This window comes from Mus caroli, unplaced genomic scaffold (genome assembly GCF_978045245.1).
Source record: "Mus caroli unplaced genomic scaffold, Mus_caroli_1 scaffold_2, whole genome shotgun sequence".
NCBI lineage: Eukaryota > Metazoa > Chordata > Mammalia > Rodentia > Muridae > Mus > Mus caroli.
This window is the reverse complement of record NW_028227257.1, coordinates 92,672,199-92,696,311: the sequence shown is the minus strand read 5'-3', so window position 1 is coordinate 92,696,311 and position 24,113 is coordinate 92,672,199. Positions and strand designations below refer to the sequence as shown.

Genomic DNA, 24,113 nt, shown 5'->3' with positions numbered 1-24,113 from the left:
TCTGCCTCTGTTTCAGTCAGGTGTTGGGTGGAACCTCTCAGAGGCTAATTATGCTACTCTCCTGTCTGCAGGGTTTGGTGCTTGCCCAAGGGATGGGTAAGCACCATAGGAGTTAATACAGAGGAGTTAATACAGAGACCTACAATTTGTCGAAATACAAAAAAGAAGTTGCTGTGGAATGTTCACACATAAATGTAGCATCCATATCATATCTACTAATCCCAAGACTCAAAGAACATAGTGAAAGAGAGAGGACAAATGACTGTAAGAATCAGAGGGAGAGGGAAACTGCTGTGAAATGATGTCTGCTAGGCATTGAAGACCATGGCCTTATGAATTCACAACATCAATTTATCCCTCCCTATACAAGATTCACTACAACATTCAAGCTAGTCTGGTTGTGTGACTCATGACGTTCCACCCTTAGCTATGTTATTCTATCAGTTGATGACTGATAAGTGAAGAACAGGGTGTTTGTTTTAGTATTGTTACCTCTTATAATTATATGTGTTTCAGTTGATAACTCTGTATAAACATGGGCAATGTCAGTTGATAACTCTGTATAAACATGGGCAATGTTAATTAGTCTAAGTGGATTACAAAAATAAAGAGTATCTGACGTTAGGAGGGGTTGTAAACGTAGGAGAGTTAAGAAACAATATGATATAATTTGTTATATTTTTGTATGTGTAAAATTGAACCAAGTACACTAATAATTCATCTTACTTTATTATCATAGTCTATTTTTCTTGTCACTATCATAAGTAATGGGTTTATTCTAAGCACAATTTTATTTATTTAGTTAGTTATTTTAATTAGATATTTTCTCTCTTTACATTTCAAATGTTATCCCCTTTCCTAGTTTCCTCTCCGAAAATTCCCTATCACTTCTACCCTTCCCCCTGCTCCCCAATCTCCCCACTCCTGCTTCCTGACCCTGGCAATCTCCTATACTGGGGCATAGAACCTTCACAAGACCAAGGACCTTTCCTCCCATTGATAACTGACTAGGCCATCCTCTGCTACACATGCAGCTAGAGGCATGAGTCCCACCATGTGCTTTCTTTGATTGGTGATTTAGTTCCAGGGAGCTCTCCGGGTACTAGTTAGTTCATATTGTTGGTCCTCCTATAGGGCTACAAATCCTTTCTATGCCTTGGGTACTATCTCTAGCTTCTACATTGGGGACACTGTGCTCTGTCCAGTGGATGGCTAAGAGCATCCACTTCTGTACTTGCCAGGCACTGGCAAAGCCTCTCAGAAGACAGCTATATCAGGATGCTGTCAGCAAAATCTTGTTGGCATCTGCAATAGTGTCTGGGTTTGGTGGTTGTTTATGGGATGGATCGCTACGTTGGCAGTCTCTGGAACATCATTCCTTTAGTTTATGCTCCAAACTTTGTCTCTCTAACTCCTTCCATGAGTATTTTTCCCCATCTAAGAGGGATCGAAGTATCCACACTTTGGTCTTCCTTCTTGAGTTTCATGTGTTTTGCAAATTGTATGTTGGGTATTCTGACTTTTGGGGCTAATAGCCACTTATTAGTGAGTGCATATCATGTGTGTTCTTTTGTGACTGTGTTACCTTACTCAGGACTATATTCTCCAGAGTGATCCATTTGCCAACGAATTTCATAAATTCATTGTTTTTAATACTTGCATAGTACTCCACTCTGTAAATATATCACATTTTCTGTATCCATTCCTCTGTTGAGAGACATCTAGGTTCTTTCCAACTTCTGGCTATTATAAATAATGCATCTATGAACATAGTGGAGCATTTGTCCTTATTACAAGTTGGAGCATCTTCTGGTTATATGCCCAGGAGTAGTATTGCTAAATCTTCCAGTAGTATTATGTCCAGTTTTTTTAGGAACCACCAAACTGATGTCTGGAGTGGTTGTACGAGCTTGCAATCCCACTAGCAATGGAGAAGTGTTTCCCTTTCTCCACATCCTTGCCAGCATCTGCTGTCATTTGAGTTTTTAATCTTAGTCATTCTGACTGGCATGAGGTGGAATTTAAGGGTTGTTTTGATTTGCATTTCCCTGATGATTCAGGATGTTGAACAATTTTTAGGTGCTTCTCAACCATTCAGTATTCCTCAGTTGAGAATTATTTATTTAGTTCTGTATCCCATTTTTAATAAAGTTATTTGGTTTTCTGGAGTCAAACTTCTTGAGTGCTTTACATATATTGGATATTAGCCCCCTATCAGATTTAGGATTGGTAAAGATCTTTTCCCAATCTGTGGGTTGTCATTTTGTCTTATTGGCAGTATCCTTTGCCTTACAGAAGCTTTGCAATTTTATGCAGTCCCATTTGTTGATTTTTGATCTTATAGCACAAGCCATTGTTGTTCTGTTCAGGAATTTTTCCCCTTTGCCCATATCTTCGAGACACTTTCTCCTCTATAGATTTCAATTTTTCTAGTTTTATGTGGCATTCCTTGATCCATGTAGACTTGAGCTTTGTACAAGGAGATAAGTATGGATCAATTCTCATTCTTCTACATTCTAACCACCAGTTAGCCAACACCATTTGCTGAAAATGGTGTCTTTTTTCCACTGGATGGTTTTAGCTATTTTGTCAAAGATCAAGTGGCCATAGGTGTATGGGTTCATTTCTCGGTCTTCAAATCTATTCCATTGATCTATCTGTCTGTCACTGCACTTGTACCTTACAGTTTTTATCACAATTACTCTGTAGTACAGCTTGAGGTCAGGCATGGTGATTCCAACAGAGGTTCTTTTATTGTTGTGAATAGTTTTGCTATTCTAGTATTTTTGGTTATTCCAGATGAATTTGCAAATTGCCCTTTATAACTCAGTGAAGAATTGAGTTGGAATTTTGATGGCGATTGCATTGAAACTGTAAATTGCTTTCAGCAAGATAGCCATTTTGACTATATTAATCCTACCAATCCATGGGCCTGGGTGATCTAAGCCCAATTTTATTTCAACTGCTTGCTTTGCTCTGAAGATGTCAGTCCTTTGCAGATGATACTTCTTTGTTAAACATCCTGACCACAATTTTTCCTTCCCTTTCTTCTCCCCATTCACTCCTCCCTTCTTTTCCTACCTCCTCCTATGTCCTACTCCTCTGTTTTTCTTCACAAAAGGGCCAGCTTTGATGGATATCAAGTAGCCATGGCATATTAAGTTGCAGTATGACTAGGTACATTTTCTTCAATTAATGGTAGACAAGGCGACCCAGTAGGTCCCAAAAGCAGGCAACAGTCAGGGATTTCTCTTGAGACCACTTATAGGAATCCCACAAGAAGACCAAGCAAAACATCTATAACATATTTACTAAGCAGGTCCTAGGACAGGTCCTCCGGGTTGGCTATTAAATCTCTGTGAGCCCCTTTGGGCCCAGGTTAGTTGATTCTGTGTTTTTTCTTGTAGTGTCTTTGACCTCTCTGGCTCCTGCAAACCTTCCTCTCCCTCTTCTGTGGGTTTCCCCAAGCTCTGCATAATGATTGGCTGTGGGTCTCTGAATCTGTTTCCATCAGTTGCTATGTAAAGTCTTTTTGATTACAATTGGGCTCCTTAACTGTCTATAAGTATAACAGAATACGATTAGGAACCATTTGTGGACTTTTTTCCCCAATTCTTGTTTGTTTCTATTGTGGGTCCTGTGCTATCCAGATTATGATTTCTGGTCCCCACGTTATAGTCTTAATTACAGCCCAACTGTTCCACACTAACACTGGCTGGCTCTGAAGGCCATTAAATATATTTTCTTTCTAACATTCTTCCTAAAAACCTGAGAGGAATAGGTGCTTTAAAACTAACACCAATATTGAAATTACTAAAGATTTCTCTTTTTATTTTAGATGATGATTTTAAAGTATGAAAGAAATAAGCTTAACTGGAATAGAATAGACCAATTGTTTTTTTTTTTTTTTTTTTAATGAAAAATAATCCTTAGTGAAAGGGTTTTGTATTGATGCTGGTATTTATAATGTCAATACCATATAGGAATTGGGGTATTTACGAATTCCTTCTGCCAAAATATTGTCATCTGGACAAGTTATAGTCCAAATCAATAAAACTGTTGAATAGTACTGTTCCAGTGGGGGGAAAAAAAAACAAACATCTTTTTAAGTCTTATTTCTGTTGTTGGAAATAATAAGACCTCAGGTGAGGTTAATAAACATTTTCTCTTTTTTTGTATAATGTGTGAAAAATGGATAATTATTCATGAAACACCATGTGAATGTTATGCCATTTGTTTCACAAACATTGCTGAACTATATTTTATGCAAATCATTACAGAAAATAAAACCATAATAAAACTTAACTTCCCATCACTAGAGCAGAGCTCTGTCACAGCAAGGATAATATAACATTGAGAAACAAAGGGTCCACAGTTAATTAATTATATGAAACTGAAAATGAATGGAATAGAGTAGTGCATAAATAGAAATGACATTTAACAAGAATAAAATAGTATGATTAGCTTATAAAACCCTTAAGTTCCACCCCAATATCACTCTTTCTTGTTATGTACAGAGCCTAGAGAGTGACATGTCTTTTGTAAATTCATCCTGATACAGAAAGTGGGTGAGAAATTAATGGTTTCCTTTTTGATGGTTTTATTATATATCTATCTTTTATTTTGAGATGGTATTATAGTGGCATCCTTTAACTTTTCTTCTTCATTCCTGAAATCTCTCTCTTTGCTCTCTTTCAAATTCATGTCCTCTTTATTCATTAAATATTATTAACTGTTGTTATATGCTTGCATGTATAAACTAATACATTCTTAGCTATAATCTGATCAGTCTGTATAATGTTCCTTAACTTGTGTTTTTAGTGCTGACCATTTGCTATTTTGTAGCCAACTGGTGTGGTCTTGCCTAGAGAAAACTATTTCTCTCACTCTCAGCATTTTTTAGTTGTCTCTAATTCTTTTGTCTGGTTGAAGACTTGTGAGTTTTTCCACCTTTACTTTGTCATGTTTGTGTTGACCTCAACCAGTTCATGTTTAGCCAGTCACATTGATGAGACTGTATTCGTGTACATTCTGACATTCCTAGTGAACACAAACACAAAGAAAACTCCCTGATCCTTAGTTTGGGAAGTCTTTTGTAGATGATGCCAACAATGAGATCTTAATCCATAGAGTTAAAATTGATCATCTAAACAGTACATCAACATATTGTTCAGTAAGACCTTACTTTATTTTATTTTAATTAATCATTTTATTCATTTAAATTTCAAATGATATCTCCCTGCACAGATACCCCTCTACAACCCTTTATCCCATACTGGTCTGTGAGGGTGCTCCTCCACCCATGCATTTACCCTCTGCTGCCTCACCACCTTATGCTACAGTTTCAATCTTCCACAGGACCAACGGTCTCCCCTCCCATTGATGTCAGATAATGCAATCCTCTGTTACACAAGTATCTGGAGCCATGAATTCCTCCATGCATACTCTTTGGTTGGTGGTTTAGTCTATGGGAGCTCTGAGTGATCTGGTTTAGATGGTATTATTCTTCCTATGGGGTTGCAATCTCCTTCAGCTACTTTAGTCCTTTCCCTAGCTCTTCCATTGGGGTCCCCAGGCTCAGTCTGATAGTTGGCTGTATCTGCATCTGTATTGATCAGCTGGTGATAGAACCTTCCAGGGAACAGCCACACCAAGATCATGTCAGTAAGCACTTCTTGGCATCAGCAACAGTGTCTGTGTTTAGTGTGTGCAAATGGGATAGATACCTAGGTGGGATGGTTTCTGGATGGCTTTTCCTTCAGTCTGTTCCATGGTTTGCCCCTGTCTTTCCTTTGGACATGAACATTTCTAGGTTAAAAATTTTGAGATGGGTGGGCAGCCCCATACCTCAACTGAGAGTCTTGCCTATCTGTTGGAGATGGTCTCTACAGGTTCTTTTTCCCCTTTGTTGTATATTTTGGCCAAAGTCATCCTCATTGGGTCCTGGGGGATTCTCACAGATGGGAAAGAACATGAAAGAGTACAACAAGAGGAATGTGTAAGTGGGATATATGATATTAAAATCATTCTTTTTTGATAAAAGAAATACATAAATTTTAATGAAAAACAGAGTCCCGTGGTTTTATGCAAGCATTCAAATTAAGGGCCATATGTTCTCAGGAAGCTGATTTGCTCTTTTAGTGCTTCAGTGACATATCACAGAAAGATGAAAAAGAAAAGTGGGGAGAAGGAACAGGACTATAACATTTATTTCTATATTGTTATATTTATGTTCACTTTTTATACTATTTAAAGAGGTACTATGTAAACATATATTTAATTTATCAACATGTTATAAGTGTTAAATGTCTATGTTTTGACATTCTATGACTTTTAAATGTCTGTTTCTGTCTGCTAATTGACATGGAATGCTATGAGAGTGAATACATTTTTACAATCTACATTGCAGGTACAGATTTTAAGAAACTGAATAATGATAAATACTACTTTAGGATGTGATAATCTTGTACCAGAGAACAACAGTTCTCTGTGGCTGGAGTAGAGGAAAAGGAAGAAACATGGAGAGGCTGTTGGTAACTCCAGCCCACAAGGATTGTATACTAGGATCTCTTACTGAGCTTGTGTGTCTTGTGTCAACTTGAAATGCAAAATAGAGGTATCTGAAGTAAGGAAACAATGAGAAAATGTCTTCATAAGATCCAGATGTAACATTCACTAGAAATGAGGCCTGCTGGTAAGTGTGTTTGATAAATCCAGTGAAACTCCACTGAGCTAATTTTTCCTTCAGGTGACTATCAACTAGAGATAGCTCTTTGATTAGCAATGGTATCTTGTGCCAACTTGCCACTCTCCGCATTGGGAACCCACTTTTTTTGAACCTATGCAATTCAAGGAAGAAGTACAACATTTTTGGCCATGCAGACAAAGTATTATATGCTAACTGGTAAGCTGATTTTTCCTGAGTGTGGTAGGAGGAGAGTTATGCATGTAGAGTTCCAGTACACTGACACACCAGAGCATAAGTAATTCAAACATAATTTTTTTGCTTGTAAACATTCTTCAGGGATAGCTATGGATAAATACTTCTGGGAAACAGAATGTGAGAACTGAAACTTAATTGTACCTTATGAGCAAAATAGAGACTAAATACAAAATGGTTACAATTATGTTAAAAGGAGGACAGGACACAATAACAATAACTATTCTTTAAACAACTATCTCAAAATATTTCCTGTGTAAGTACTTCCTTAGTTATAACTAAGGCATTCTGTAACTTTTATACTTTTAAAATGTTTTTTTAAATATTTTACCCAACTTTGATATGTCTTTCCTTTCTTTGGTTTTCTAATTATTCATTCAAAACATAATTTAGACCTAACACTTAGAGAAGAAAGTCCATTGACATGTAAAACTAAGTTATTTTGTTTGAGGAATCTGTATATCCTTAGATAATACTGTTTTCTCTGTTATGTTCTCTAATGTAGGTAACTTGGGATGCATAGAAAAATCTCTGTATAAGAAAATTTCCCTAAGTGAGGGAAAAGTGGAATCTCACTTAGCTCTGTGTTCAACATACTGTTTAACAGGGGTAAAAGAGGTACTTAATAAAACCATGAGTATTACAAAAAGTGATCTAGATAAAGGGGATTTTCATAATTAGTTATTGAAGGGAGCTTAAATAGTCTCTTGTGGTCCTGGGATAGTAGTCCTAGGTTCTATAAAAAAATGTAGGATGAGAAGGCCATAGGAAGGAAACCATTAAGGAGCATAGCTCCTTGGCTTCTGCCTTAGCTTCTGACTCTAGAATTGTGCCCTAATTGAGTTTCTGTACTGACTTCCTGACAAATAGCAAGGATAAAGTATAAGATTAACAAATCATTTTTTCTAAGTTACTTTTTGATTGTAGTTTTTGTTACATCAATAGTTACATCAATAGTTTCTTAAAGAAAACTCTGGCATGGACATGTTAAGACTATTTCCTTAATTATGAACTCTACCACATAGCCATACATTTATGTCTAAGAAGATGAAACTCAAAATAAAGTCAATGAAATGAAAAATAGTCCATCTCTCTCTCACTCACTCTCTCTATATATGCTTCTCTCTCTCTCTCTTTCTTTCTCACAACATGGGATCCAATTAAGCCTAAACACAAATTCATAGAACCAATTTTTATTCCACAGGTATATAAACATAGCCCTTGAATTATCGACCTCTTCTGTGAAGAAATTTAGAGTATACACATATAAGAACATATAATAAATCATATATCATAGTATGTTTAAAACTGAAGAGCACAATATAAATATTTTAAAGTTGAATTGGTAATAAAAGCTTCTTAACATGAAAATTAAATATTAGCAAAATAAACTAATACAATAGGATATATTTAGAATCTGAAGCCATTATTTTATTATTGGAGCATGCAACATAAATTCTGATTATTGTACAAACTGATGATATTGACTCATGGGAGTGCTGGAATACAAAATAGCTATTGCAAATGCATTTCTCTACATATAAGATGCTCTTAAAGCCACCATTTACTTCTGAGCCTGATCAACGCTTCTTTTACATCTTTATTGCGAAGACTGTAAATCAGAGGGTTTATCATAGGGATAACAAGGAGGTAAAAGATGGATGTCATTTTATCTTGATTTAGAGAGTAGGCAGAACTTGGTCTGAAATACATGAAGAGCATAGTCCCTTGGAAAATCCCAACTGCAGTCAGATGAGAGGCACAGGTGGAGAAAGCTTTGAACCACCCACCAGTAGAACTAATCTTTATGACAGATAAGATGATGTAACAGTAGGATACAAGAACTCCTGAGATGGTGCTTAGTTCAATGAAACCAAAAAGCATAAATAATACCAGTTCATTGACATGTGTATCAGAACATGAAAGAAGCAAGACTGGAGGTAAATCACAAAAGAAATGATTGATCTGAGTAGAGTGGCAGAAACATAAGCTGAATGCCAATGAGGTATGTATGAAACCATCTATAGTTCCCAACACATAGATTGCAGTTAAAAACTGGTAACAAACTCTACTAGACATGTCCACAGCATACATCAGGGGGTTGCTGATGGCCTTGTATCTATCAAAGGCCATCACCGCCAGCAGCATGCATTCAACATCTATAAAAATTGAGACAATCAGGAGTTGGAGAAAACAGCCAACAAAAGAAATTGGATTATTATCTTCAAGGAGGTCTAAGAGCATCTTGGGTCCAACTGCAGTGGAGTAGCAGAGATCAGAGAATGAGAGGTGGCTGAGGAAGAAATACATTGGTGTGTGAAGCTGGGGATCCATTCTGATCAATGTGATCATTCCTACATTTGTCAGAAGAATAATGAGGTAAATAATCAGAAACACTATGAAGAAAGCAACTTTCATTTTAGGCTTGTTGGTAATTCCCAACAGAAGAAACTCAGGCACAGATGAGCAGTTTCTCTTGTCCATTTTTCTCTGTTCATGATCTAAACAGTCAAAAAATTAGTAAGACAATGGTTTGTTAGGGTTTGATATTCTTCTGGATATATAATAAAGAAATTAATTATATTTTAGGAATCTACTAGGTACAGAGGCAAATGAAGAAAATGAGTAACATAAATTATAGTTGTAATGTGGCATGATCATGGAAAAGTAATAATAAAGAATGATTAAATTGAATTGTATGTGTCTTTGTCTATATGTTTCTGTCATCTACCTGTGTATATTTGTAATTCATGATTCATCTAACTTTTCTTTATCTCCAACACTCATTATTCAGTAACACATTTATATAAACAATGATGATATATAATGACACATAATACAAAGTAATTAAAAAATCACAGGCAAATGTTATTATAAGCTTTATCATATGTATTCTTATTATAGTCATTATCATTATCACTACATTTGTTAGGTTACTCAATATAAGGTATATATGAATCCAATAATATCATCAGACAATAAATTGTGATAGCTATGCTAATATTTCAAATTTAAAGTGTTTACATAAAAAACATAATTTTTAATGTATTTATCATTCTTTACTATCTTTCTAAATTGTTTTATTATGTATTTGTGTTCATATGACAAGAATCTTTAAAAACTAAGCTGGAATTTTTAAGAAATGGTAATAACAGATTATATCAAATACTTTTGCTTAGCATACTCTTAAATTGAATCTTCCATTTAAATAAAACTGTGAGATAAATAGCAAAGCAGCAAAATTTCACAAATGAAATGCTTTAGTATCCCGGGTCTACATGAAGCAGTCCTATGTGAACATTGTGGGGTATCATTGTGCTCCATTGTTTTTACATTAAATGGAGACAGAGAGATAGAGACAGAGAGAGGGAGCAGATTGAACGACAAGTAATCATAGCATAATAGTTTAGAGAAAAACTATAATGAATAAGTTTCCAATTGAAAGGTGAGAATACAGCAGAGAAAATGCATACTAATATTTAAACATAATTTTAAAAATGTACTTAATATCTATAAAACAATTAAAGCTATTTTCCTCTCCAATGTATGACTCTTACTACCAGCATTTCACACAATTACTGCTTATGTCTTGAATGTACACATTTTCTTTCAAACACTGTTAATAATAGTGATGAAGATGATGATATAGAAGTTTTTCAACTAATTAACCTTAAGAAAAAAGCACTGTGTGTTGTAATATATATTTACACCACACAGTATGGCTTGTTTTTTTTCACATGGGCTTGAATACACACACATTGCTCTCTATAGTGTATAATATTCATTGTTATTAAAACTACATGAATTATAAAGTTGCATACACCAAATCATTTGCAGTTGGATTTAAAAAATGATTTACTTGTATATTTTAACTGAACAAAAAGTATTTGAAAGCTTTTTAGTCTTCATACAGGAGAAATGAAGAGTCAAATTCATAAATGTCTAATAAGATATCTCCTATAAATACATGGTAGGATTTATTAACCAACATAGGCAGTAATAAACCTATTTATTAATTCTTGAATTTTATTTAATGTCAATAAAAGAATTATTTTTATATTTTTACAAATAACCACTTAGAAACTTACCTGCAATGAGAGAGCCTTTCTATCTTTCTAATGGCAATTGAAGATAAGTTGATCACGTTTATAATCATCTAAGACTGCTGAGATTTAATCCTCTTGAGGCTCAAACCCTTTTGGATTATTCTAAAGTGATTAATTAAATTTCTTATTCAGTATTTTCTTTGGGAATCCCCAACCACTACACCCATAGTTATCATTTTCTCTCCATGTCCTTGACTCCATGTTAGTGAATAACAGATATTGACCAGGATTTCTAATGAAACCATGCATTAAATGAAACAAATTGAAATTTATTTAATGACATTGCTTCTCTCCTTATTTGCTCAGATTCTTCCATGACCAAGGCACTCGTTTTGGCATCTAGTTTAAAAGCATGCTAATACTGACAGTTGTTTTTATTTTTATTTTGTATTGAGATTATAAAATAGTTGCATACTCCCTTCCTTTCCTTCCTTTAAACATTATTTCCATGTATCTCCCCCATACTTTTTCATATTAAAGGTCTTTTTATACTTTAATTCCTGGTACAGACACAAGCATAAGAAACAAACACACACACACACACACACACACACACACACCTGCATACATAAACTGTAGCTGCTCAGTTTGATTAGTGTTACTTCTATGCCTATGTTTGCAGAACTGAACATTTGGTACTGGGTAGCCAGTTGGTGTTCTTATCCCTGGGGAAGACTTTTTTTCACTCTCAGCATCCTTTATAAATCACTTGAATTTCTTTCTTTAGTGTTTAGGCCTTCTGTGCTTTCCCTGTCAACATTTGCATGTCTACTAGAGTAGTCCTCATTCAGGTCTTGTTTATATAGTCATGTGAATGACACTTTGTGAGTGTAGTTACTGACACTTTTAGGAAACATAATGTCACATAAAAATTACTTACTCTTTGAAGAACCAGCTATACCATTTTTGGGAATATACACAAAAGATGCCCCACCATGCCACAGGGGCACATGTTCTATTATGTTCATAGTGGCTTTATTTATCATAGCCAGCAGCTGGAAACAACCCAAATGTCCCACGAGAAAAGAATGGATACAGAAAATGTGGTTCATTTACACAATGCAATACTACTCAGTTATTAAGAAAGAAGACATCATGAGTTTTGCAAGCAAAATGGATGGAACTAGAAAATATCATTCCGAGTGAGGTAACTAAGACCCAAAAGTACATGTATGGTATACACTCACTAATAAGTGGATATTAGCCAAAAAGAGTAAAACAGTAAATAATACTCAAGATACAGTCCACAGAAGTTTAAAAGTTCAACAAGCTGAAGTGCCCAAGTGAGGAAGCCTCAATCCCACTTAGGAGGGAGAAGAAAACAATCACAAGTGGGGAGGAAGAGAGGGACCTGGGAGGGAAAGTGGACAGAGGAAGGAATGAGGGAGAGAGGGGAACCTGATCTGGCATTAGGTGAGGGAAAAGGACTGAAGTCCTAAGGGCCAGAAAAATGTAAACAGAAAACCTCAGGAAATGAGAGGTTGGAGGAACCTTCTAGAATGTACCAGAGACCTGGTAGGTAAGAGACTCACAGGAATCAAAGGTAGGGACCTTAGATGAAATACAAGACAGCAGGGAGGGAGAACTTATAGAGCCCACCTCCAGCAGGAAGACAGGAAGGACATCAAGTGAGGGATGGGGTTGCCATCCCATAGTCAAAACTCTGACCACTAATTGTTCCTGTCTGAAAGAATAACAGGGATGGAAATGGAGAGATACCTGAAGAAAAGAAGGTCCAGACATAGGCTCAAAGTGGGATCCAGCTCAAGGGAAAGTTCCAAGGCTTGACAATACTACTGAGGATATGGACCACTCACAAAAAGAACCTATCATAACTGCCCTCCGAATGAGACAACAAGCAGCTGAAAGAGTCAGATGCAGATATTTGCACTCTACCAATGGACAGAAGCAGCTGACCCCTGTTGCTGAATTAGGTAAGGCAGAAAGAAGCTGAGGAGAAGATTGACCCTGTAGGAGGACCAACAGTCTTTATTAACCTGGACCCCCAAGATCTCTCAAACACTGGACCATCAAACAGAGAGCATACACCAGCTAATATGAGGCTCCCAACACACATACAGTAGAGAACTTCTGGGTCTGTGTTCATTTAGAGATGATGCTTCAAACCCTCTAGAGACTGGAGGCCCCAGGGAGGTCAGGTGAGATGAGGAGTGGGGGCATCCACGTGGAGACAGGGTGGTAGGGAGGAGGTGTGGAGCAGTCGGAGAGTGGATGGAGGAACAGTGGATCGAATATGGAGTGTAAAAAATAAATTAATTAAAAAATACTTAGTCTTCTGGCTTTTACAAATCTTATGCCCCTCATTCACAATGGTCTCTGAATTTTTTTTATACATTAATTCTACTTGTATTTACTCTTTTTTATAAGTTGGATATTTTCTTTATTTACATTTCAAATGTTATAGCCTTGCCCATTTACCCCGCCAGGACCCCTCATCCCATCTGCAGTCCTCTTGCTTCTATGAGGGTGTTTCCCCCACTCACTCACCACTCCCGCCTCTGCTCCCCAGAATTTCATTACATTGGGGCATTGAGCCTTCACAGGACCAAGGGCTTCTCCTCCCATTGATGCCCAACAAGACCATCCTCTGGTACATATGTGGATTGAGTCATGTGTCCCTCCATAGTCTCTTTGATTGGTGGTTTAGTCCTTGGGAGCTCTGGGGTGTTTGGTTGGTTGATATTGTTGTTCTTCCTATGGGGTTGTAAACACAGCTTCTTCATTCTTTTCTCTAATTCATTCATTGGGGACCCAGTGCTCAGCCTCCTGGATGTTAGGTATAGAAGTTGTGTTGTATTGGTTGAGACAGGATGCCATAAATCTATACGTTTGTCTAAGAAATTTTTATTTCATTATTTTTAATAGCAGAGTAGTATTCCATTGTGTAAATGTACCAATTTTTCTGTATCTATTCCTCTGTTGAGGGACATCTGGTTTATTTCCAGCTTCTGGCAATTATAAATAAGGCTGCTATAAACATAGTGTATCATTACAAGTTGGAGCATCTTCTGGGCATATGCCCAGGAGTGTTATTGCTTGATATTCGTGTGGTACTATGTCCAATTTTCTGATGAACTGCCAAACGGATTTCCAGAGTGGTTGTAGCAGTTTTCAATCCCACCAGCAATGGAGGAGTGTTCCTCTTTCTCCACACCCTTGCCAGAATCTGCTGTCACCTGAATTTTTGATCTTAGCCATTCTGACTGGTTTGAGGTAAAATCTCAATGTTGTTCTGATTTGTATTTCCCTGATGATTAAGGATGTTGAACTTTATTTTAGGTGCTTCTCAGCCATTCTCTATTCCTCAATTGAGAATTCTTTGTTTAGCTGTGTACCCCATTTTTAATAGGGTTGTTTGATTTTCTGCAATCCAACTTTTTGAGTTCCTTATAAATATATATTGGATAGTAGCTCCCTATTGGATTTAGGATTGGTAAAGACCTTTCCCCAATATGTTGGTGGACTTTTTGTCTTATTGCCAGTGCCCTTTGCCTTACAGAAGATTTGTAATTTTATGAGGTCACATATGTCAATTTTTGATCTTACAGCACAAGCCATAGGTGTTCTGTTCAGGAATTTTTCTCCTGTGCCTATATTTCCAAGGATCTTCCCCACTTTCTCCTCTATATTTTTCAGTGTCTCTGGTTTTATGTAGAGTTCCTTGATCCACTTAGACTTGAGCTTTATATGAGGAGATAAGAATGGATCAATTCGAGTTCTTCTACATGCTATCTGCCAGTTGAGCCAGCACCATTTGTTGAAAATGGTGTCTTTTTTCCACTGGATATTTTTTTTTTCCAGATGGAGACAGAAAGAACCCTGTTCATAGCTGCTGCACTGCTTCTATGGCCTGTACATTGCTGGCTGGTCCTGCCTTAGACAGTCACTGGAGAGAAAATGTTTATTGTCTTATCGTTCATTTTCCTGAAAACTCATTAAGGATTTTCTTTCTGACTATGTTAAAAAAAATTGGTCTATTTCTCTCATGCAGCAATATATTGATATATGTCAGTGTTGTATTAGTGCAGGTTCTCATTTTCTTGACAGGTGAAGTACAAAGCAAAGCATAATACCATTTTAGTTAGTTTATTAAGAACATGTATTGTACTGAGGAATTAGTCCAGAAATGGGGCATTGTGCTTAATGAGGAAAAATATAATATGGTATAAATTTGATTCATATTGAGTTAAAAATGTCCATATATTTATTATCTTTGTAAAATGACTAAGTCTCTGGCACACAGTATTAGTAACTCTGTTTGTATGAAATAGAAGCTCACTGAGATGCGGTATAACAGAAAAAAATCAAATAAATGACAAACAACACTGACCTTCTCCTGTAGCCAATAAGTTCACAATTATTGTCTTTAAGAAGATTAACTTTACTTGCCATATTATTTTCTTAAATTAGTTATCAAGCAGAACTAGTTTATCAGATAATAAATGGAAATTATTCTGTCATTATTTGGGGTTTATTGTATTTGCTAAAAATGAAGACTGAATCATTTAAAATTTTGACCACTCTTCAGTGGTGCATAACTTAACTACTATTCATATGCGTCTGCAACTAAACTATCTTCAGGAAACTAAAAGAGAACAGAAAAAAGAATTGACCACAACAGATTGCAAGCAACACTGTATTATTTGGATTGCAAGTTGAGTTTCCACTTATATTAAAATAGGAACAGAAAAAAAGTCTGGTTCATTCCCTGTTTCCTGTCTTAACATATAAATTTGTGTGTTCACATTAAAAGGTATTTCTGAGTTTCTGGTTGCATGAAAAGTAAATTGGGTTGTTGCTATATAATCCCTAAATAATATTGTTGATATTATATAGGCATACATTGTTATATCCATAAGTTAGAAGTTTCATTATTTTTTGAATGAAATAGGAAGAAATTACTGCTGCCCACACCACACTGTGGGTGCATAGCTTTTAAAGGAAACTGTACATTAATAGAATGTAAAAATATTTTTAAAATGTGTCTTAACTTGTAAAAATATTATATATCCTTACAAACATTATATAAGCCAGTTAATGCACTCAAATTCATAAATATTGAGCAAAAATATACCACAGATCATTAATTGGCAAGATTTATATAACTGTTTATACATGGCCTTGAAGCCATGTATTTATCTATTATTAAAATATATGAGTCATGTTTCAAAGAAATGACAATGTTAATTTTCTCTACTTTTGCAAGTAGCCACCCATAAACCTACCAGAGCTCAGTGAGTCTTTTCTTCTTTACTTGCAATGGAAGTAAAGAATCAGTTGGACTGATTCTTTTGGGATACAATTCTTTTGAGGCCAAGCCAATTAGCTCCCTAGCACACTATTTTCCTGGGAATACTCAACAACTGCATTCTGAATGTCATCTTCAAACTTTGTGCTTAACTCTATTGATGCATTTCCCTGATGATTAATGATGTTGAACATTTTTTCAGGTGCTTCTCTGCCATTCAGTATTCCTCGGGTGAGAATTCTTTGTTCAGTTCTGAGCCCCATTTTTTTAATGGGGTTATTTGATTTTCTGGAGTCCACCTTCTTGAGTTCTTTATATATATTGGATATTAGTCCCCTATCCGATTTGGGATAGGTAAAGATCCTTTCCCAATCTATTGGTGGTCTTTTTGTCTTATTGACGGTGTCTTTTGCCTTGCAGAAGATTTGCAATTTTATGAGGTCCCATTTATCAATTCTCTCTCTTACAGCACAAGCCATTGCTGTTCTATTCAAGAATTTTTCCCATGTACCCATATCTTCGAGGCTTTTCCCTACTTTCTCCTCTATAAGTTTCAGTGTCTCTGGTTTTATGTGGAGTTCCTTAATCCACTTAGATTTGACCTTAGTACAAGGAGATAGTAATGGATCTATTCGAAATCTTCTACATGATAACAACCAGTTGTGCCAGCACCATTTGTTGAAAATGCTGTCTTTTTTCCACTGGATGGTTTTAGTTCCCTTGTCAAAGATCAAGTGACCATAGGTGTGTGGGTTCATCTCTGGGTCTTCAATTCTGTTCCATTGGTCTACTTGTCTGTCACTATACCAGTACCATGCAATTTTTATCACTATTGCTCTGTAGTACAGCTTTAGGTCGGGCATGGTGATTCCACTAGAGGTTCTTTTATCCTTGAGAAGAGTTTTGCTATCCTAGGTTTTTTGTTATTCCAGATGAATCTGCCGATTGATTGCCCTTTCTAATTCGTTGAAGAATTGAGTTAGAATTTTGATGGGGATTGCATTGAATCTGTAGATTGCTTTTGGCAAGATAGCCATTTTTACTATATTGATCCTGCCAATCCATGAGCATGGGAGATCTTTCCATCTTCTGAGATCTTCTTTAATTTCCTTCTTCAGAGACATGAAGATCTTGTCATACAGATCTTTCACTTCCTTAGTTAGAGTCATGCCTAGGTATTTTGTATTATTTGTGGCTATTGAGAAGAGTGTTGTTTCCCTAATTTCTTCCTCGGCCTGTTGGTCCTTTGTGTAGAGAAAGGCCATTGACTTGTTTGAGTTAATTTTACATCCTGCTACTTCACTGAAGCTGTTTATCAGGCTTAGGAGTTCTCTGGTGGAATTTTTAGGGTCACTTATATATACTATCATATAATCTGCAAAAAGTGATATTTTGACTTCTTCCTTTCCAATTTCTATCCCCTTGATCTTTTGTTGTCTAATTGCTCTGGCTAGGACTTCAAGTACAATGTTGAATAGGTAGGGAGAGAGTGGACAGCCTTGTCTAGTCCCTGATTTTAGTGGGATTGCTTCAAGCTTCTCTCCATTTACTTTGATGTTGGCTACTGGTTTGCTGTAGATTGCTTTTATCATGTTTAGGTGTGGGCCTTGAATTCCTGATCTTTCCAAGACTTTTATCATGAATGGGTGTTGGATTTTGTCAAATACTTTCTCAGCATCTAACGAGATGATCATGTGTTTTTTGTCTTTGAGTTTGTTTATATAGTCGATTACATTGATGGATTTCCATATATTGAACCATCCCTGTATCCCTGGGATGAAACCTACTTGGTCAGGATGGATGATTGTTTTGATGTGTTCTTGGATTCGGTTAGCAAGAACTTTATTGAGGATTTTTTCATAAATATTCATAACGGATATTGGTCTGAAGTTCTCTATCTTTGTTGGGTCTTTTCGTGGTTTAGGTATCAGAGTAATTGTGGCTTTATAGAATGAGTTGGGTAGAGTACCTTCTGTTTCTATTTTGTGGAATAGTTTGTGAAGAACTGGGATTAGATCTTCTTTGAAGGTCTGATAGAACTCTGCACTAAACCCATCTGGTCCTGGGCTTTTTTTAGTTGGGAGACTATTAATGACTGCTTCTATTTCTTTGGGGGATATAGGGCTGTTTAGATCTTTAACCTGATCTTGATTCAACTTTGGTACCTGGAATCTGTCTAGAAACTTCTCCATTTCATCCAGGTTCTCCAGTTTTGTTGAGTATAGCCTTTTGTAGAAGGATCTGATGTTGTTTTGGATTTCTTCAGGATCTGTTGTTATGTCTCCCTTTTCATTTCTGATTTTGTTAATTAGAATGCTTTCCCTGTGCCCTCTAGTGAGTCTGGCTAAGGGTTTGTCTATCTTGTTGATTTTCTCAAAGAAGCAGCTCCTCGATTGGTTGATTCTTTGAATAGTTCTTCTTGTTTCCACTTGGTTGATTTCACACCTGAGTTTGATTATTTCCTGCCATCTACTGCTCTTGGGTGAATTTGCTTCCTTTTGTTCTAGAGCTTTTAGTTGTGTTGTCAAGCTGCTAATGTATGCTCTCTCTAGTTTCTTTTTGGAGGCACTCTGAGCTATGGGTTTTCCTCTTAGAAATGCTTTCATTGTGTCCCATAAGTTTGGGTATGTTGTGGCTTCATTTTCATTGAACTCTAAGAAGTCCTTAATTTCTTTCTTTATTCCTTCCTTGACCAAGGCATCATTGGGAAGAGTGTTGTTCAGTTTCCACGTGAATGTTGGCTTTCTATTATTTATTTTGTTATTGAAGATCAGCCTTAGTCCATGGTGATCTGATAGGATGCATGGGACAATTTCAATATTTTTGTATCTGTTGAGGCCTGTTTTCTGACCTATTATGTGGTCAGTTTTGGAGAAAGTACCATGAGATGCTGAGAAGGTATATCCTTTTGTTTTAGGATAAAATGTTCTGTAGATATCTGTCAGATCCATTTGTTTCATAACTTCTCTTAGTTTCACTGTGTCCCTGTTTAGTTTCTGTTTTCATGATCTGTCCATTGGTGAAAGTGGTGTGTTGAAGTCTCCCACTATTATTGTCTGGGTGCAATGTGTGCTTTGAGATTTATTAAAATTTCTTTAATGAATGTGGCTGCCCTTGTATTTGGAACATAGACATTCAGAATTCATAGTTCCTCTTGGAGGATTTTTCCTTTGATGAGAATGAATTCCCCCTCCTTGTCTTTTTTGATGACTTTGGGTTGGAAGTCAATCTTTTCAGATAATAGAATGGCTACTCCAGCTTGTTTCTTAATACCATTTGCTTGGAAAATTGTTTTCCAGCCTTTCATTTTGAGGTAGTGTCTATCTTTTTCTCTGAGATGAGTTTCCTGTAAGCAGCAAAATGTTGGGTCCTGTTTGTGTAGCCAGTTTATTAGTCTATGTCTTTTTATTGGGGAGTTGAGACCATTGATATTGAGAGATATTAAGGAAAAGTAATTGTTGGTTCCTGTTATTTTTGTTGTTAAATTTGGCTTTCTGTTCTTGTGGCTGTCTTCTTTTAGGTTTATTGAAGGATTACCTTCTTGTTTTTTTTAGGGTGAGGTTCCTGTCCTTGTATTGGCTTTTTTTCTGTTATCCTTTGAAGGGCTGGATTTGTGGAAAGGTAATGTGTGAATTTGGTTTTGTCATGGAATACTTTGGTTTCTCCATCTATGGTAATTGAGAGTTTGGCTGGGTATAGTAGCCTTGGCTGGAATTTGTGTTCTCTTAGTGTCTGTATAACATCTGTCCAGGCTCTTCTGGCTTTCATAGTCTCTGGTGAAAAATCTGGTGTAATTCTGATAGGTTTGCCTTTATATGTTATTTGACCTTTTTCCTTTACTGCTCTTAGTATTCTATCTTTATTTAGTGCATTTGTTGTCCTGATTATTATGTGTCGGGAGGAATTTCTTTTCTGGTCCAGTCTATTTGGAGTTCTGTAGGCTTCTTGTATCTTCATGGGCATCTCTTTCTTTAGATTTGGGAAGTTTTCTTCTATAATTTTGTTGAAGATATTTTCTGGTCCTTTGAGTTGAAAATCTTCTTTCTCATCCACTCCTATTATCTGTAGGTTTGGTCTTCTCATTGTGTCCCAGATTTCCTGGATGTTTTGAGTTAGGATCTTTTTGCATTTTCCATTTTCTTTGATGGTTGTGCTGATGTTCTCTATGGAGTCTTCTGCACCTGAGATTCTCTCTTCCATCTCTTTAAACAACCACACTGTTGTGAGTTAATGACTGAAAGGTTTCTATCACGTCCACAAGATATTGTTTTGTCCATGTCTACACCTAAATGCCAACTCCATTGCTTTCTACCTTTTCATAATATTCCCTGAAACTTAGGGAGGACTGGGTATAATATAGAGATCCCATTTTTTGTGAACAATTTTAGGGTGCACAGATTTCTATCTATTCATGCAGTCACTATATATTTTACTAAAATTCATAATGGGTTGTTTTTTCCAAAATAAAACATAACTGATATGGATAAGCTTGGCTATCTGTACATTTTTCTAGATTTTTATATAATCTTAAATGCTTTTTAGGAACAAAAATGATCTCATGATAACATTTAGTCTTTATTTATTTGTATTTTCTTGAGGAAAATAAAATGAGTGCTAAACATTTTATTTGAAGGTAGAAAACATCATAGGGTGTCACCTCAGAAACATATTAGTGTTGGTTAAAATCTCCTTGGAGAAAAAAAACAAAAAACTCATGGGACTGTTGATTTTGATTGAAACCATTAATATTCAGGGAGGCCTAGGATATTAGCAAGCATGATTTGGTTAGAGTGGGTGGTGGTACTCCTAGAGAACACAGGTCATGGAGTTTTTCCAACTGTTAAATCTATTGATAGATTCATCCTTCAGTGAATAGACTATGTGGAGCATTTAAGCCTTCTAGGATGTCAGCCTTGGTCCATAGAAATTGATGACTGGGAATTATCTTTAACATAAATTTCTTGTTTTGCCACTTAGCTGGCCTCTCACTACTACTTACTGGCCATGAAAACTTGCCTTATGGTTTCAGTTCTGCTTAATAGAAAAAATATAAAATGGTAGGCAAAATACTTTATCCTTTCTGACATTGTTCTTGTCACGTATACTGTCATATTAAAAAAGGTTGTATTAACACCACACTTAAACTTGAAAGAAGAGACATTTCTTCTATTTTGAACTATTTCAGACAGAGAAAATTTAAACACAGAGCTATGGACCATGGAGTCCCATACCCCTAAAATGAAAATGACTAGCCTATTTTCTAATAGGTATAAACATTATCAATATTTTCTCTTTTTTTGTCTCTATAAGGCTTTAATGCTCAGTTTTCACAAACACACATTTCAACCCAATTTTACAACATACAATAAAATATTCTAGTCTTTAGAATGTGCATTATTCAACTATTCCTCATATTCTTTTCCAACCTTTTAAAATCACCAGGAGTTTCATTTTTTTATTTTTTTCCTTTTTTAAATATTTTTATTATGTATTTTCCTCAATTACATTTCCAATGCTATCCCAAAAGTCCCCCATACCCTCCCCCCTACTTCCCTATCCATCCCTTCTGATTTTTTGGCCCTGGCGTTCCCCTGTACTGGGGCATAAAAAGTGTGCATGTCCAATGGGCCTCTCTTTCTAGTGATGGCCAACTAGGCCATCTTTTGATACATATGCAGCTAGAGTCAAGAGCTCTGGGGTACTAGTTAGTTCATAATGTTGTTGCACCTACAGGGTTGCAGATCTCTTTAGCTCCTTGGATACTTTCAATAGCTCCTCCATTGGGGGGCCCTGTGATCCATCCAATAGCTGACTGTGAGCATCCACTTCTGGGTTTGCTAGGCCCCGGCATAGTCTCACAAGAGACAGCTATATCAGGGTCCTTTCAGCAAACGCTTGCTAGTATATGCAATGGTGTCATTCTTTGGAGGCTAATTATGGGATGGATCCCTGGATATGGCAGTCTCTATATAGTCCATCCTTTTGTCTCAGCTCCAAACTTTGTCTCTGTAACTCCTTCCATGGTTGATTGTTTCCAATTCTAAGAAGGGGCAAAGTGTCCACACTTTGGTCTTTTTTCTTCTTCAGTTTCATGTGTTTTACAAATTGTCTCTTATATCTCGGGTATACTAAGTTTCTGGGCTAATATCCACTTATTAGTGAGTACATATCATTTGAGTTCTTTTGTCACTGTGTTACCTCACTCACAATGATGCCCTCCATGTCCAACCATTTGCAAGGAATTTCATAAATTCATTCTTTTTAATAGCTGAGTAGTACTCCATTGTATACATATACCACATTTTTTGTATCTATTCCTCTGTTGAGGGGCATCTGGGTTCTTTACAGCTTATTACAAATAAGGCTGCTATGAACATAGTGGAGCATGTGTCCTTCTTACCGGTTGGGACATCTTCTGGATATAAGCCCAGGAGAGGTATTGCTGGATCCTCCTGTAGTACTATGTCCAATTTTCTGAGGAACCGCCAGACTGATTTCCAGAGTGGTTGTACAAGCTTGCAATCCCACCAACAATGGAGGAGTGTTCCTCTTTTTCCACATCCTCACCAGCATCTGCTGTCACCTAAATTTTTGATGTTAGTCATTCTGACTGGTGTGAGATGGAATCTCAGGGTTGTTTTGATTTGCATTTCTCTGATGATTAAGGATGTTGTACATTTTTTCAGGTGTTTCTCAGCCATTCGGTATTCCTCTGGTGAGAATTCTTTGTTTAGCTCTGAGCCCCATTTTTTAATGGGGCTATTTGATTTTCTGGAGGCCACCCTCTTGAGTTCTTTATATATATTGGATATTAGTCCCCTATGTGATTTAAGATAGGTAAAGATACTTTCCCATTCTGTTGGTGGCCTTTTGTATTATTGATGGTGTCTTTTGCCTTGCAGAAGCTTTGCAGTTTCATGAGGTCCCATTTGTCAATCCTTGATCTTACAGCACAAGCCATTGCTGTTCTATTCATGAATTTTTCCCCTGTGCCCATATCTTCGAGGCTTTTCCCCCACTTTCTCCTCTATAACTTTCAGTGTCTCTGGTTTTATGTGAAGTTCCTTGATCCACTTAGATTTGACCTTAGTACAAGGAGATAAGAATGGATCAATTCGCATTCTTCTACATGATAACAACCAGTTGTGCCAGCACCATTTGTTGAAAATGCTGTCTTTCTTCCACTGGATGGTTTTAGCTCCCTTGTTGATGATCAAGTGATCATGTGAGTTCATTTCTGGGACATCAATTCTATTCCATTGGTCTACTTGTCTGTCACTATACCAGTACCATGCAGTTTTTTTTTTTTTTATCACAATTGCTCTGTTGTAAAGCTTTAGGTCAGGCATGGTGATTCCACCAGAGGTACTTTTATCCTTGAGAAGAGTTTTTGCTATCCTAGGTTTTTTGTTATTCCAGATGAATTTGGGGATTGCTCTTTCTAATTCGTTGAAGAATTGAGTTGGAATTTTGATGGGGATTGCATAAATGGCTATCTCACCAGGAGTTTTTACATAAGTAATACTCTACTATATTTAAATTTGAATTGCATGTCTTAAGAACAAAGGGAAATCCATGATATTTTGGTTAACTCAGTGTATTTATAAAATGAAAAGCTCTATCAAAATGCTTTTCACCAGAAAAATAAATAGAACAGACAATGGATCTATCAAATTTCATATTCGCTTTGGTAGATGTCATTGTGGAACAGTTCATGACAGCACAATTTGCCCCAGATGTGACCAGCTTCCAAGCTGTCAAATTATTTTACTGAGATTTTATCTTGTTAGTATCTGGC

At 36.4% G+C, this 24,113-nt stretch overlaps 1 protein-coding gene across 1 annotated transcript; it reads right to left on the bottom strand.

Moving 5' to 3' along the window:
* Positions 1–8,491: 8,491 nt before the first annotated feature.
* On the bottom strand, positions 8,492–9,430 carry LOC110289847 (olfactory receptor 5W2-like). The gene has a single exon (XM_021156248.2). The coding sequence runs from the start codon at positions 9,422–9,424 to the stop codon at positions 8,492–8,494; it is 933 nt and encodes a 310-aa protein (XP_021011907.1). The 5' UTR covers positions 9,425–9,430.
* Positions 9,431–24,113: the final 14,683 nt, after the last annotated feature.

Coding starts and splice junctions, on each gene's coding strand:
- LOC110289847 (XM_021156248.2), bottom strand. CDS start 9,424: ATGGACAAGAGAAACTGCTCATCTGTGCCTGAGTTTCTTCTGTTGGGA.